General features: G+C 42.8%; 1 protein-coding gene across 1 annotated transcript in view; it reads left to right on the top strand.

Moving 5' to 3' along the window:
• Positions 1 to 16,279, top strand: part of LGR4 (leucine rich repeat containing G protein-coupled receptor 4) — a 94,825-nt gene that overhangs the window by 46,660 nt on the left and 31,886 nt on the right. The window contains exon 2 of the mRNA XM_044751732.2: positions 2,343 to 2,414. Coding sequence (XP_044607667.2) covers positions 2,343 to 2,414 — 72 coding nt within the window. The remainder of the gene's footprint in view (positions 1 to 2,342; positions 2,415 to 16,279) is intronic.

Here is a 16,279-nt window from a genome sequence, read left to right as displayed (position 1 = left end):
AGTAATAAATCATGGTTGTCCCTCTTTCTCCTTTTATTGGAATGACTCGAGAGCTCCAAAATTGTGTGATATTTTATAGAATCACTGCTTACTCAGATTATTATTTTGCCTTTCAACGTGATTAAAGGTTTTGTCATATTCTTAAGGATTTTATTGGTTAAGGGCAGATGTGTTTCCAGTGGGGGTGACTCATAGTTTTATAATGGCAAGCTAATAGTCTTTAAATTTTGTGTTATGGTAAATTTTTCAAAAACATACCTTTTCCATAAAATGAACCTCATGTATTTTCATCAGAGAGGATGGACCTCTCCATGAAAACTACAGAAAAAGGTGAAGCCTAGGGGTCTATCATGTCAGGCCAGGAAGCCCCCCAGCCGGTCCGTTCAACTCCCTCATTTTACGGGTGGGCACACTGAGACCCAGGTTTACCCAGCAGCTGTTCGGCGGTGCGCGGAGCTGAGCCCGCAGCCTCTGAGCCCTCTGTCCATGCTACTTCTCCAGCGTCTTGCTTGAGTGTTTATGAGAAACAAGGGCTCCACTCCCCCTCCCCAGGGATAATGATAGCTGCCTACAGGAGGATGGGAGCCTGTGTTTAAAAATAGTAATTCCTTGAGAAGTATGTTAATTTTTTTCATACGTTATCTTTATTAGAATTTGAGTTGTTTTCAATGAGATAAAAGTTCAGAATGCATGTGAGTCTCTATGGTCGTAGGATTCATCCCAAGGGAAGTTTCATGCTCTAAGAAATATATATGAACTTTGGTTCCCCAATGTCTAAAGCTATTTATAGTTGTTTTTTTTTTTGAAATTGTCAAGCAGAAGTGCTCACCCTGAGATTCGCTGGCATCTGTGCCAGGGTCCCCCCCCCCCGTTACCCTTGGTGGGACCAAGGGCTTGCTTTCTGTCTTCACAGCCACTGGAGAGAGGTAACAGGATTAACTGATACTTGGGGAGACTCTGAGTTTGCAGTCAAGATCCTGGACTCTGAAGTTCACATTTCCCATTACACCCCCTGTTGGGTGGCCTTGGGGAGCTTGTGTACCTCAGTATGCCTCAGTTTACCCGTTTGTAAAGTGAGATTTTATCGGAGGTGTTATCACATTACCAGTATTCTCTGTGTGGGAGCTGCCACTGCTATTGCTGTTTTTGCTTCTGCTGTCACCATTACTCTCAAGCCGCAAAAGTTTTCCAAACCTGTCTTGGCAAGGGCTAATAAGGAGGCAGGCGAATTCCGTTTCTCAGTTTGAGTAAGAGGACAAGATGGGGAGAAGGGACTCACCCACCTTGGTACTGAAGGTATCACCTCCTTTAACAGAAAATTCCGCCTGACTAAAGAAGCAAAATGACACGGTGTTTTTATTGTTAGCTGATTTGGGCGTTTTGTTGTTAGCTGATTTCTCTTGTACCTCCTTATACTAACATGTCTAAACCAGTGATAAGAAAGTTGCACGTGTGAATTTTCATGATGATGTCTAGAAAGGAGAGACCTGAGGGCTCAGCCACAGACTTGAACAGGAGATAAAGGGCAGAGGAACCCGAGAGGGGCCACCGACCCAGTGCGTGCCGGGACCATCCCTAGTAAGGCTGCTTTAAGTTGCCTTTCACTGCATCGACGCTGAGTGGAGTGTGGAAGGAGAAAGCCAATTCAAATGGCAGCTGCCAGGGAAGAAGGAAATGGTTGATAAAGTATGTTTTAACTGTTGGAACAAGTTAATTGTTGAGTTGTATCGTCAAGTGAGTTCCCTGCTTTCTGCTGCCCTTCTAAGGAAGAGCTGGAACAGCCCGCATACCTTTCAAGTACACACTTGCCTCCAGGCTGCGTCTGTTCATGGGCTAAAAGTGAACGCCACTTACAACTGTTACCTGGAGGACTTTCATAGGTTTAGCAGACAATATGATGGAATACAGCCAGGACCCGTTATTGTCCCTGACAGTGGTTTCAGAAGCCACGCTTGGCCGCACAGCTCTTGTATCAAGTCCTGGGGTCTTCATTTGTTTATTTTGAGCAAGGACAGGACTCGGAATAGCAGAGCACTGGGCAGTCCAACTGGCCCACTTGCTGTGGGTAGTTTGAGGCATCCTTTTCCAAGGATATTTAAAGGGGGGAAACCCCAGGATCTGGGCACATTTCTAAATTATGGTACATAATTTATAATAAAAGATTTAACTTTTCTCCGTTTTCAGAGCATCGCATTCTAAAGCCAAATTCTGACCTGTCTGTCTTCTAAGCTCCTTTTTCTTGCTTCTTTACAAAATGTCAGCACCGAATTATTTTTCTGTTAAATTCAGTGTTTAAGTGTAGTATCACTTAGTTAATGCTCTTCTTAACTTCTGTTTTCCAGAGATATCAGTATGAACAACATTACTCAGTTACCAGAAGATGCATTTAAGAACTTCCCTTTTCTGGAGGAGCTGTAAGTATTACTTTGAGAGATGTTTTTTCGTTTGTTTGTTTTTTCCAGTCCTCTTTGGAAGCTCTTTATAACAGAGAGAGTCTGATGTTTTCTGTTAGGGGACCTTCGGATAGCCTAGTTTCAGGGGGCTTTGTGCAGAGGCAATCATGTTTTTGTGGGAAACGAACTTGATGTTTTAAGCAATATAGTTACTGAAGTTGTTTTGAGAGCCAAAACTAAAAATGCTACTTCTATAGGACTTTTTCACTACAGTTATTATACCCGTGAAAGCGGCAGTGACACAAGTTGATTGCAGCGTTATCCGGAGATGACAAGGCTGCTGTGTAATTACCACTGTTGACAGAGGAGCTGCTGGGTGGGTAACCCAACCATAAAAATAATACAAGGCATTTCAGGGTTATGACACAGGAGACAGTTCATCCCAAGGGAGTGGAAAACCAAGCGTAGGTCCCCTTGGACAATTGCGACTGGCCTTTGGGGACAGGGTGAAGGCGTGGAGAATCGTGTCTCTCAGAGCACCTTCCACTCTAAGAATGTTTCTGAACTTGTCAGTTGCATCTCACATTTCCAGTTTAACAGTTTGCGTTGTGAGAAATTTCTTTCCACCTGTTGTAGCCTCCATTTTGTTTTGCTCTCTATCCTTTTTTGAAGTTCGTAATCAAAATAGGCATGTTTAGATTTGAAAGGGATTGGGAGCTATATATTTTAAGAATCCAGGTGAAAAAGTAAAATCTGACTCGAATCAAGTTAAATATAGGCTTTTAATGGCCAAGCTAATGGATTATGTAACATGTGGAGGTAAGAAGGTGACAGTTAGATACTAAGAACATCAAAGAATATAGCCCTGAAGGAGTCTAAGTTCTCTTTCCCCAGTGTGTCCTGCAGCCCCACTGCCGAGCATAGACCCAGAGTGTCTCTGTCCTAGCTCAGCCCCTCCCCCAACACGGGGACCAGGAATCAGAGATAAACCATGCAGGTTGTGCGCCCTGCTGCTGACAAGAGCCTTGAAATAGCAGTTAAGGACTTAGTAAAGTTTAGGGGAAATTTTTCTTCCCACACTACTTAGTTGAGCACCGCATTCCCACAGCAAAAACTGAACGGAGATTATTTGCCGCTTCCAAGCTTGAGAACTGGGCCAAGTTACTTACCGTCCTCTGCTCCGGGTCTTTGTCTGTAAGGTACGGAGAACAATAGCCCTCCCTCGTAGTGTTCTCTGCTCCGGGTCTTTGTCTGTAAGGCACGGAGAACAATAGCCCCTCCCTCGTAGTGTTCTCGTGAAGAAGGAATGAATTCATGGATGTTAAATGTGTAGGAGAGCGCATGAAACAGATGAGTGTTATGTAAACGCTAGCTAGTATTTCTTTTACTGTTTTAAAAGTGCATAAGAAAAAAGGCAGTAGAATATGTACCAAATATTATGTTTGGGTAAAAGGATTAAATGTGTATTTTATTTTATTTTTGCCCATTTTTTTTTCTTTAATGAACATAAATTTTCTAATAAATGGGTATTCATTTTTAATTAAAATTTTAAATACAATTAAAAAGAAGTGAACTGTGTATCTGAAGCCCCCACTCCCCACTGCCCCTAATCAAACTTTAAGATGCTTTTCCTATTTTTTTTTAATTTCACATATAGTTTTAAACTAGGATTAATCTCCCTTTACAGAAGTAATGATGCAATGAAAGGACATTAGCAAGTGGTTGTTGAGCCATTGTGTAACCACTGTGGGGTGGGTGACACACCAGGTGGGAAATGCAGATGCTCTCCTGCTCTGGATGGGGCGACTGTGTGTGGACCACCTTTGCTGTTGCCCTTGATTGCCAGCTCCGCTCTGAGGAGCTTTGTAGTGAGGACCTTATGTGGAGTCGAACCTGCTTAATCTCCTGAAGTTCACATCTTGGAGTTCTTAAGGTCTCGAATGACCAAGCATATGTCAAGCTCATGAGTTCTGTCCACCAAGACTTTTAATTGGAACCAAATTCAGTGTGACTGCTGGTTCTTTGTGGCCACGTTCTCTCTGTATTCTGTTGTCGCAGAGTTGGGAGCCCGTCATATCAAATCAGTACACCTCTCCAAATATTGTGTGGGATTTCAAAAATGAATTCAGTTAGGAGAGCTGATGTTTAATTTTAAAGAATACTTCAGAGTGGTCTTTAATGCCCTGGCAATACTTCAGGCATTCAAAGGAATTTTTTTTCCATGTTAATATAAGCATGGTAAAAAGCCCGTGTTTTTTCTTTATAAAACATTGTAGTTGATTTTGACATTTTAAAGTGATGCTGCCATGACTATTATAATATTTCATAAACAACGTAACCATTGGTCCAGAAGTCATCTGGAATTCATTTAAGAGGGATTGCGAAGTTGAAGTGCCCTGAGTAGAAATGAATGATTTATGGAGGGTTTTTTCCATGATGCTTAATGAGGTACACTTTACAGGATGTGACCAGTTTGGCCAAATTTTATGTGATAACCCAGAATTCTTGGAGTATTGCGTGGAACCGCTTCCTGACAATAAATAAGAAGTGTTTAAAGATATTTACACATTCACTTACTCTTTCAACCAATACCGAATCCTGCTCTAGGCCAGGTCCTGTGGTGGGTACCAGGGAGACAGAGACAGGTGAGTGTGGGCTTCGTCCTTAGAGCTGACAGTCTGTCTAGAGCTGTGCTGTCCAGTACCATAGCCGTTAGCCACACTATTTAATTTGTGGCTATTTAATTTCAGATTTAAAATAATAAAAATTAAATAAAATTTAAAATCTGGTTCCTTAATTGAATTAGCCATTTTTCAAGTACCCAGCAGCCCCCTGTGGCTAGTGGCTCTTGTGTTGGACAGCACAGGTTTCGAACATTTCCAACACTGCAGAAAGTTCAGTTGGACGGCGTTGGTCTAGAGGAAGAGCTGGAGCTAACACTGAGTGCGGTGTGGTGAAAACTGTTGTGGAAGTCTTTGCAGGGCAGTGGAAGCCTGAAGCAGCACGTTTACTCGAGACTGTCGGATTTGGCAAGAGCTTCCTAGAATAGGTTCTTCTGAGTCTTGAAGGACGCATAGGAATTAGACAGAGGAGGATGGGTAGTAAGGATGCTCCAGGAAGAGCCTATGGCGTGTGCAAAGGCACAGACATTCCAGAGGCATTAGTACCCATGAAGTGGTTAGTTGTTCCTATTGAAATATAGAGCAAAAGAAAGAGAAGAGTCAGGGGATGAGGCCAGATCATGGAGGGACTTATTAAGCTGAGGAGTTTAGACTTTATCCTGAAGGAGTTGAACTGGATAGAAGGGTGAGTAATAGGGACAAGACGAAGATTTCTGCCCTGAGTGACTGGATGCTGTTCACTGAGACTGGGAACCCAGAGAGCAGATCTGTTTGGGGCAGGAAGAATTCAATTTGATAAAGATAATGGTGGTAAATAGGGTACATATAGAGCTTTACAATGTGTAACAGTCCATTCTTGTTAACTCTGTGAGGCGAAGCAGTTTTGTGGATGCAGAAGCCAAGCCAGAGGGTAAGTGGGTGCCTCTTCCAGGTTCCTGGGCCTGGTTTGCAGTTTGGTGGGACTTGAAGTCAGCTCTCCAGAGCTCTGTTCCTTCTGAACTGCCATGAGTGATGTGTATGTGTCCTCAGGGAAACAGTTCAGCCAACTTTTCAGTGAAATGTACTTTACGTGCTATTGTTGCTAGTTGATTATTTTCACCTTTAACCTTCTTTCAAAAGTTTTATAGTTCGCAATCATATAACCCAGTGATTCTCCCCCCGGAATACAAAAACATAGATTCTATCCCTAAATTCAATACATACAGGCTCTGAAATCTTGGGACAGTCTCTTGATGTTTGCACCTCAGTTTCCTACCCTTTAAAATGTGGCTCCTCCCTGTAGGATTGTGAAGGGAAAATAGGATAATTTTTATGAAAGTGCTTTGTGACCACAAAGTGCTGTGTCCACGTGAGCAAGGTGAATTTCACTAATCCTCTTAAACATTGCAGTCTTTCTTTTTCTTGAGTATTTAGAGGAAAGATTGCTTTGCTTGGGGATAGGCGTGGGAGTGGGACAATACAGGTTTCTGTTAGCGATGTAAAAGGAAAGCCGGGGTTCTTGGAGAACAACGCTCATTTAGCATCGACAGGACCTGTTGTCTGATGTGGCGCTGCCATGACTGTTTTCGGCCCTCCTGGAGACATGTCAGGGCTGGGGAACGGCTGCAATGCGGAGTTGTGAAATTGATTTAATTAGAAACAGCAGAGGGAATAGCCAACCCCTTTTCCACAGGCGACCCCTGAAAACTCCCCTGGGTGTTACTTTGAGATTAGATGTCGCAACAGCGGTGGAACCGTCGCCAGCTTTGGCACTCGGGGAGTCATTGTTTCGTACACACTGCGAGACTAGGATCCTTCCATTTGTTTCAAAATCTGCTTCGACTTTGGAGCTGTGCACAAGGCCGAAGTGAAGCATAGGTCTCTGAGCACTAGTTCAAGGTCACTCGTCCTTGTTTTTCATTTGTAGGACAACTCATTCTAAGTGGAGACATTACTTTACGAAAGAGCGCTAGTAAATATTTTGAACAGAGAGATTTCAAATCAAATACAAACAAAGTGAGTCAAAACTACATTTTTTTTTAAAGATTGGCACCTGAGCTAACACCTGATGCCAATCTTGTTTTTTTTTCCTTACTTCTTCTCCCTGAATCCTCTCAATACATAGTTGTCTATTTTAGTTGTAGGTCCCTCTGGTTGTGCTGTGTGGGATGCCGCCTCAGCGTGGCCTGACAAGTGGTGCCATGTCCATGCCCAGGATCTGAACCAGCGAAACGAAACCCAGGCCACTGAAGTGGAGCGTGCGAACTTAACCACTCAGCCACAGGGCCAGCCCCTAAATTGTTTTAAATAGTTTAATGTGTCTAATACTTATATATAAAACATTTTATATACATTTATATGTGTGTGTATATACATATATATGTGTATATATATATGTGTGTGTATATATACACACACATGTATAAAATTTCAGATTTAGAAAATGTTGCAAGCATAAAGAATTGTTGCACATACCATTCACTCAGATTCCCCAAAGGTTAACATTCTCCCTCCCTGTCTCCACACACGCACCTAATATAAAATGTAAAGTATATGTCCATTTTTTTCTGAACCATTTGAGAGTAAGTTGGAGTCATAATGCCTCATTACCTCTAAATATTGCATTGTTTTATTCCAAAAATACAAACATATTGGCTTAAATAACTGCAGTACAGTTTTCAAATTCAGAAAACTAGCATTGATCAATGTTATTATCTGATCTGTAAATCTTATTAAAACTTAACAGCTGTTCTACTAACATTCTTTATAATAAGAGAATCAAATTTCTGGTTCAGGAAACAGTCTAGAACCACAAGCTGCATCTGGTTGCTGTGTGCTGACAATGTGTTTTAAATTTCTAAAACTGTTATTTTGTGGTCTCTATCTGATTTAATGCATATAATTAAAATTGGTCAAGCCTGGCAAAGGGAAATTATTTTAGGGTGCAAAGGAAGTAATAACAGCAGCCCACATTTATCAAGAGTGTATTAGGGGCTGGAAACGTCATACCCACCACCTGACTTACTGCTCATGGGCCCTTACCCTGTGAGGGAGACAGCACTTATCATCAGCCAGCCTGCAGATGAGGACCTGGAGGCTGTAGAGAGGTGGAAAACTCGCTGTGGTTGTGTAGTAAATGGCAGAGCCAGGATTTGAATCCGTGTTGATCTGATTCAAGTTTTTCCTGTACATTTCTCAGCTATAATATTGCTTCGAGAGGCACAGGATTGGAAGGGAGCTAGAGGCCATCCCCTTGCTATCATCTCCAACCCTGAGTGTGTCCGTAGCTGACCATCCGGGGTGGTTGGCTGCCCATCCTTTCCCTTAGTAAGTTCATTCAACAAAAAGTTTATTTACAAGGGGCTGGCCTCGTGGCCGAGTGATTAAGTTCGCGTGCTCCGCTGCAGGCGGCCCAGTGTTTCGTTGGTTTGAATCCTGGGCGTGGACATGGCACTGCTCATCAAACCACGCTGAGGCGGCATCCCACATGCCACAACTAGAAGGACCCACAACGAGAATATACAACTATGTACTGGGGGGCTTTGGGGAGATAAAGGGAAAAAAATAAAATCTTAAAAAAAAAATTTATTTACGAGTTCTTCCTAGAAGGAGATTTTCTTGCCCAGCCATACCTTTTGCACGATATATTTTATGTTTTCAAGGCTCAGTAGCAGATGAGTGGTTTGTCCAAAGTACCACAGTGAGTGAGTAACTGAGCCAGAAGTAGACCTGCAGAGTGAGGTGCCGTTTCCACTGTATCCTGTCAGCCTGTACATCTCTGGGATGTGTAAGTAGTCTCCAGTAGTCTTACTGGGGTGTTTAGAGCTATAGAAAGTAGCTGACTCTTGTTCTCTTCTAAGACTTACAAGGAATTTCCTTTGCTTCCAAACTAGAGTTTGACTTGCTTAGCGTTTACTCCCTTGATCAACTGCAGTAATTTCCTGGAAAAAGCAGGAGAGCTCCTCAGTTGCTCTGGTGATATTTGACAGTTAAAAATATTATGTTCTTGGAAGCCTTCTCTTGTTCCACTTTGTAGCCATCTGGTAGGTGACTTGATAGCAGAGATCCCACCCTTACTGTTGGGAAGGACAGGGTGCGCTCATGGAGGAGGGTTGCTCGTCTGATGTATACTGTTCCCTAGATGTTGTTTGGGAAACTCAGATTAGTGAGTAAGGCTGAAAAGAGGGAAATGAGAAGGGACCTTGTACTGATTGGACCTGCCATATACTGGATAGGCCCTCCGAGAACAAGCACTGTTTTGTTTTAACTCATAAAGCTCTGTGAGCTCTCTTTATTCCCATTTTGCTGATGAGGAGGCTGCACTTTCTTCAGGGAAGTTCCGTAACTTTCCCAGTGTTGTACAGCTTGTTGGTAATGGACCTGGGTTTTTTTAAAGATTGGCCCTGAGCTAACATCTGTTGCCAATCTTTTTTTCTTCTTCTTCTCCCCAAAGCCCCCCAGCACATAGTTGTGTATTCTAGTTGTAGTCCTTTTAGTTCTGGACCTGGGATTAATCCCAGGTCTGACTCTGCCCCTGTAGATGTGGAGAGGATGAGGAAAGACTTATCAGACAATTCATTAATTCAACAGCCTTTTTTATTTTAGGTAAAGCACTGTATTCAGTGTTAAATGGGATTCTTGCCTTCAAGAGAGATGAATGGTAGTAGAGTTATGGGAGTTCAAAGAAGAAGAGAAATAACTTCTAGCAAGAAAGATTAAGGATGAACTCATCAAAGAGTTGGCACTTCTGGGGAGTCTTGAGAGATAATAGGCGTTATTCACGAGGAAATGTGGAGAAAGGAGCATGAGCAAAGATATGGAGACAGACCGGAGTGATGTGGGGTTTGGTTTGGTTGTAGTCCTGAATTCCTAGAAAGGAGTTTGGGGCCAGACTCAGGGCCTTTCTTGGCAGACTGATGAGGAGTTTCAACTTTTGGTTGGCTATTGAAGTTTTCTGAGCTAGGAGAGGACTTGATCCGATATGGCCTTCAATCTGTAATCTCATAGCAGAGGGCAGGATTCTGGAATTGAGAGAGTGCAGGGAGACAAAGACGACACTAATGGCAACAGTGTAGGTGAGAATTACGAGGATCTGAACTATAGCCGATGAGAGGCAGCGAGGAGGAGGAGGGCACCTATGCAAAAGGTGTCATGGAAATCAAATCAAGAGGATGTCTCTGCTGGAACCCTAGGACGTGTCATCCATAACACGTAATTTTAAGATTACCAGGAGCCTGGTGGTGCTTGGACAAAATTAAAGGCGAGACAGAAAGAGTAATTGTTTCAAAAGAGAAGATATTACATGCAATTTTGAATATAAATACTGGATTTACGTGAGATATGGGTGGGGGCGTCCCTACCATGTAGGCGCTCCCTCCCTGTACCACTTCACTCCATACCTGTAGCGAGGTGTGGAGTCAAGAATAGAGATTCACAGGTGTTGATTTCGGAGTCTTGCATTTTGAGGAGATGCCTGGGAACGTTGGATTGAAAAGAGCTTGCCAAGGCAGAGAGAGTAGAAGGAAAGGGAAGGAGGCCAAAGACAACTCCTTGGGAAACCTTAGAATCAGGGTGTGGGAAGAAGCCCAGGGGCCAGAGCAGCAGAACTAGGGCAGAACGCTGCCCCAGGAGCTGTGGGAGGAGAGGTTTCTCACAAGAAGGGAAGGATCCACGTTGGCACGCTGGGGAAAGGGCCCATGGCCAGATGCTGAGCAAAGACTGGGATTCAAGGGTTTTGAAGAATCATTTCAGTGGGGTTGTGAGAGTGACTTTGGGGTAAAGAGGTTCATCAGGAGGCAGGCCTTTGGCAACTGCCAGTAAGAAGTCACTGGTTTTTGGAGAGTAGATAAAGCTTGGAATGTGTATTATATTTGACAGGAGTCCATAGGATTTAAGAGACAGAAACCCAGCTGAGGCATAATAGAGGATTTATTGTCTCACATAGAACTAGAAAGTCCAGAGGTGGAGGTGGCTTCATGTGGTCCTGGATCTTAGGGTTTAAAAGTTCTGAGAGTTTTCTCATGCTCTCCGCTTCTTAGCTTCGATTGTCTCTACTTTTGTATTTTGACTTCATTCTTTCCTGCTGCAAATATCGTGTCTCCATGTGATGGGAAATACAACCTTTGGGAGCCCCAAGGTCATCCTTACACCCAAAATGAATATCCAAAGTCTTCCCGGCTGTTTTATCTGAAAACCCCAAGGAGGACTCTGGTTGGCCAGACTTGCCTCATGTTCCTGTCCTCGAACTACTCACTCTCTTGAGTATGGTATGGTCCAATCTGGGTCATGGACTCATCCCCCAGGACCACTTGGAGTGGAGAAGTCTTCCCCTAGTGGAAGGAGAAAGGGGAAGGAAGACATGCCTGGGAGAAAGAAACCATAGTTATTACAGTCCACTAGAACCTGGTGACTAGGCGTGCTGTGGGAAATATTCGTTTAATTGGGTCAATCTGAAATGAACACAGGATTGCTGAAGAACAGAAAGGTCCCAGTTGAAGCCTGGGTAATATAAATTTATAGTAGAATCAGCGGGCTCTGTAACTCTGTCCTATAGTGCTCAGCCGCCTGGAAGTGGAGGTAGTGAAAGATGGGATGTACTCAAAATTGGGGTTTCTAAGTCAGGATTTCATAGGGCACTCAGGGAAGTTAAACAGGAGAATCAAGCAAGTCATTGTTAAAGTGTTGGACTTGAGATTAAGAATGTGGAGAGAGGAAAACGGAACAACAGTGTGCTGGCTCATTTATTTATTTTAGCAAAGCGAATTATTTGTTCTTTGACGAAAAATAGTAGTGACTACAAGTAAATGAAAATGTATTTGATTTTCTACTAGCATTATTGAATTTTCTAGCAAGGAAATAGACTAAGACATTTCTTTCATGTATTGTCCACTCTAAGTCAAACCCTGCTTATTTAACTCGATGTTGTATGCTTTAGTTAAATCTGAACCTTTAACTCAGATTTGTTCATTATTTTCCCCTATTCACTCCTTGTTAGTTTGGACTATATGTATACATCACAACTAGAAATTTTTTTTTCTGCTTTGTCTCCCCAAATCCCCCCAATACGTAGTTGCATATTTTAGTTGTGGGTCCTTCTCGTTGTGGCATGTGGGACGCTGCCACAACGTGGCCTGGTGAGCAGTGCCATGTCCACGCTCAGGATCTGAACTGGCAAAACCACAGGCTGCTGAAGCAGAGTGTGCGAATGTAACCGCTTGGCCACAGGGCTGACCCCTAGGAATTTTTGTATCATAGGCACACTTGGCTTTTTAAGAAAAGGATCATAAAATTAATGGATATTCAATTTTTAAAATCTGGATGCATGGAAGATAAGGAGAAGGGAGGAAAAATAATCACCCATTATCTCACCACTGAGCGATACCCATGGTTAATATTTTGTTGTATATCCTTCCAGACTTTTCTGAGTATATATATGCAATTTCTTTTTTAAAATGAAATTTTACTAGATGGAGTATTTATACTATATTTATCATTTGGCATATTGTAACGTTTCCATATTAATGGATCTAGTTTTTGCCATCATTTAATGAATGCATAGTATTTCATCATTTGGATACACATTGGATGTAACCAGTCTTGTACTGATGAAGTGTTTGTTTACTCTGTGTGGTTGTTATAAACAGCAGTTTTAGAAACATGCTGTCTTTCTGTGTTTAATGTGCTATATTTGTGGTGCTTTTACCACAGTCTGTTGTGCAGTTTTCCTAAAGCCTCATATCAGAATTAGATTTGACTGTATATAACAGAAAACTCAAAATAAGCCGAAACACCCAAGGCTCATGCACACACGCACACACACGCAGAGCCACTATGGTGCATCACAGAGTCAGGAGGGGAGGAGGACCTATACTCTGCTCTGCATTCTGTGTATAGCTGCCCCACCAAGATCACAAAACAGCTGTCTGCCAGAGCTGCAGCCATGGTGACCCAGTTCTCAGCAGCAGGAAGGATGCAGGAGGAAAGAAAGAGGGGGATATTTTCTGGTAGCCAGCTTCAAGAAGCCGTCTTGAATACACCACACCACACTTCTGTGTATATCTCATTGGTTAGAATTTAGTCACGTGGGCACACTTAACAGCAGCATGCTGGGAAATACAGCCTTTGACTGGGCATACTGTTGTTTGTACTAAAGTTAGCGTTCTGTTACTAGATAGGAAGAAAAGAATGGTTATTGGTTAAGATGCTTTTGGCTGTAGGTAACAAAACTCAATTCAAAGTAGCTTAAACAGTAAGGAAATGTATTATCTTGCGTAGCAAGGAAAACCCCCGTGACAAGGTGGTAGAACTCTTCTAGAGTTGGTTAAGGGGGTTGTCAGGCCTCCTCAAGAACCCAGTTTTTCTCCGTCTTCCTCATCTGCCCTCCCCAGTAAGGGCAGCACCAGGCAGCAGTCCCTCCACGTGGTATATTCAGACATGATGGCATCCAGAAAGAGAAGAGGTCATCGCTTCTAGTGTGTCCCCATTTAGGAAGACGCTGCCTTTCCCCAGGAGACCTCCTGTGGCCAGAGCTAAACCAGTCCCTAAGTGGGAGCAGCATGATTGGTTAAGACCAGTCGGAGGTTGTTCATGGAGCTGAGTCATGCGAAGGAGGAGATATTTGAACAAACCCACACGGAAGTAAGGTGTGAATGGGTGTTTGGTAGGCAACCAACAGTGTCTTCCATGGTTCCTCTCTATACTGCTCACATCTTACCTGTTTTCTACAGTCCATTTTGAGCCCCTCTGCCCTAGGAAGCCTTCCCTGGTCTTTGTTTCCAGATCCGTCTTGCACTTTCGCTGCTACTCATCACTTAGCACGGGACGGACTGCCTTGTTATTTTGTGCTCTAGGTGTGTCAGTGTGTGCTAGTGTGTACTTGTCTCTTCAGCTCCACTGACTTTTTTGTAAGGGCAGGGCCCATTGTCACACTTCTCCTGTATGACCTTTGGTGACAGTAACCACATTTTTGAAGTTGAAATTGAGGGAAGGACTAAGACAAAGGATTTCTTCTTATTTTGAATTTATTGATGTAAGAAATCTTATCAGCCTATATAAAAACTAATATCCATTGAAGCTTTATGTTTAATGAATATCTTTATTTACGAGAAATGAAATGAGAAATGTCTTGGGAAAACTCAGTGTTTACTTTGCCGTACCCGTGGTGCTTGGCCTGTGGTACAAGGTCAATATTTGTTGGTTGATGATAGCTGTAAATTTTTTTTAAAACTGTAACATAGTTCCTCATATGGGTGGATATTGCCTGTGTTTATTGCCAGAGAATAAATGAATAGGGTGTCAGGATAACTTTACTCAGGAAATGTAACTATTGCCAGGGTTTTTATTGATTTACCTATAAAATAAAGTCTTTTATGGGTTACTCTAAGAGGAAGTGGGAGATACAAAGGCCAATTGGGTGCAGGTGGAATTTGAGCTTCTTTGAATCGACTGAAACTCTTTTAGTCTGTTGAAGAGTTCAGGGTGGCCTCTGGATTGAATTTAGCAGGGGCTGGCTGACTGACCAGTACTGCTTCAGTATTTGTACATATCGACACAACATGTATTGTGATATATAGAAATGAAATAACTATGTATATATAAATGAAATAATTTTCCCCTTCTCTGTGAAGGAAGACTACTTTAAAAACCTTGGGAATTTCCATAATAAGGGTTCTTAATATGTGCATGTTCATAAAACATATTCAATTTGACATGTACATACATAAAAGCTATATGAAGATGTAAAACTCTCCCCTGGTATGTGAAGAAACAGGGTAACTAAAACTTTGTTAGCTGACATAGGACTCTGATATGCTGTAAGGGGTGAGGTTTATTTTACCTTGATACGAAGAATGTCCTGGGGAACATAAAGGATGCTGTTTAGTTGTTAGCCCTCTGTGTTCACTAAGAAAATAACCACATCCTTTGGGCCCCTTAAAGTCATTTGTAGAAAATAACACAAAACAACATTGTCCTTTTTCTAGGATTACATTATTTTACTTGCCTTATTTTATTTCTAGGACTTATGTCATTTACTGTACTGTAGGACCTGGGGCAAGGCATGCAGGAAACAGAGGCTCACTTTCCTCATCTATTTAAAAAAAAACAGGAGGAGACGTAGTGATAAAGAGCCTGCTTGGCCCACTAGCCGGCTTTGTTTTTGGTACAGTAGGATACTGAAAGTGAAAAGTGCTATGCAAATGTTAGTTTGGGTCAATATGTATGGATACGAAATCTCCCTAAATGGGAACCAGCACACCTCTTGAGGTCTTTATTTTTCACAGGAGGCAGCAGAATTCTGAGCACACAGTAGGGCCTTAACATGTAAGTAAACATAGGATTAAGGACTTTATATTAGAGGTATGGATTATAATGTTTTTTGCTTTCACTTTCAAAGGGTTGCCCCAATTTTGGATCCTGCTGATTTCAAATTATATTTAATAAGAGAATGTCAGTCACCTTCTCTTAAGATGCTTTCCTGTGGCCGCACTTGTCTAGTTCAGTTATGAATGGAAGTGCCTTCTCTGAAGGCAGTGTGCCGGCCGGTGGCATGTCTGTTGTGCTTTGCACGTAGCATGATGCCGTGCTGATCCACCCCCTCGAGGAAATTCAAGGGCATTGAGGAGAGGCAGCCTGGATGTGTTTGGGTACAGTCTGTGATAGTTTATATGTGTGCCTTCAAAGGAAGATCTGTTGGGTGGAAGATGTAGAAAGAATTAGGGAGGAGAGAAGGTTTTGCTGAGGGGCAGATGGACGTGGCTCGGAAGGGAAGGTGGTGTCAGAGTCTGTCTCGGTCAGGACTTGACTGTGGCACAGTGCTGGCCATCTGGTAACCATCTCTGCAAAACGAATGTGGGCAGGTGGATGGATGGGAGTCCAAGGCCACTTTTCTGGCCGTGTCGCCTTCTCCCCAACCTCTCCCTGATGTGATAGAGTAGAGCCCTGAGTAAAGCTCTGTTGTCCATGTGCGAGCCTGCCCGGGCTGGGCACAGTTGCTCCCCTCCCCCTCTGCTTCTCCACCCCACTCCTCACAACAGCTGCTGGAAGCGATGGAAGTCTTGTCTGCCCTCCCCCAGCTCGGCACATATGTCTAGTCAGTGTATACTGTAGTCCTCACTGCACTGATTCTTGGCCAGAATTCCAGCCAAATGTACAGTGCAATTTCTGTAATAGACTAGAAGAAACCTAAAACCAGGCATTTCTCAGAGAAATAACACCAATTGGCTTACTCTCTATTTCACAGTTGCCTCTCTTGTTTCTTTAAATGGCTTCCCAAGTAAAGAAATCCAG

Source organism: Equus asinus, chromosome 20 (assembly GCF_041296235.1).
Source record: "Equus asinus isolate D_3611 breed Donkey chromosome 20, EquAss-T2T_v2, whole genome shotgun sequence".
NCBI lineage: Eukaryota > Metazoa > Chordata > Mammalia > Perissodactyla > Equidae > Equus > Equus asinus.
This window is presented reverse-complemented; position numbering and strand designations above follow the sequence as displayed.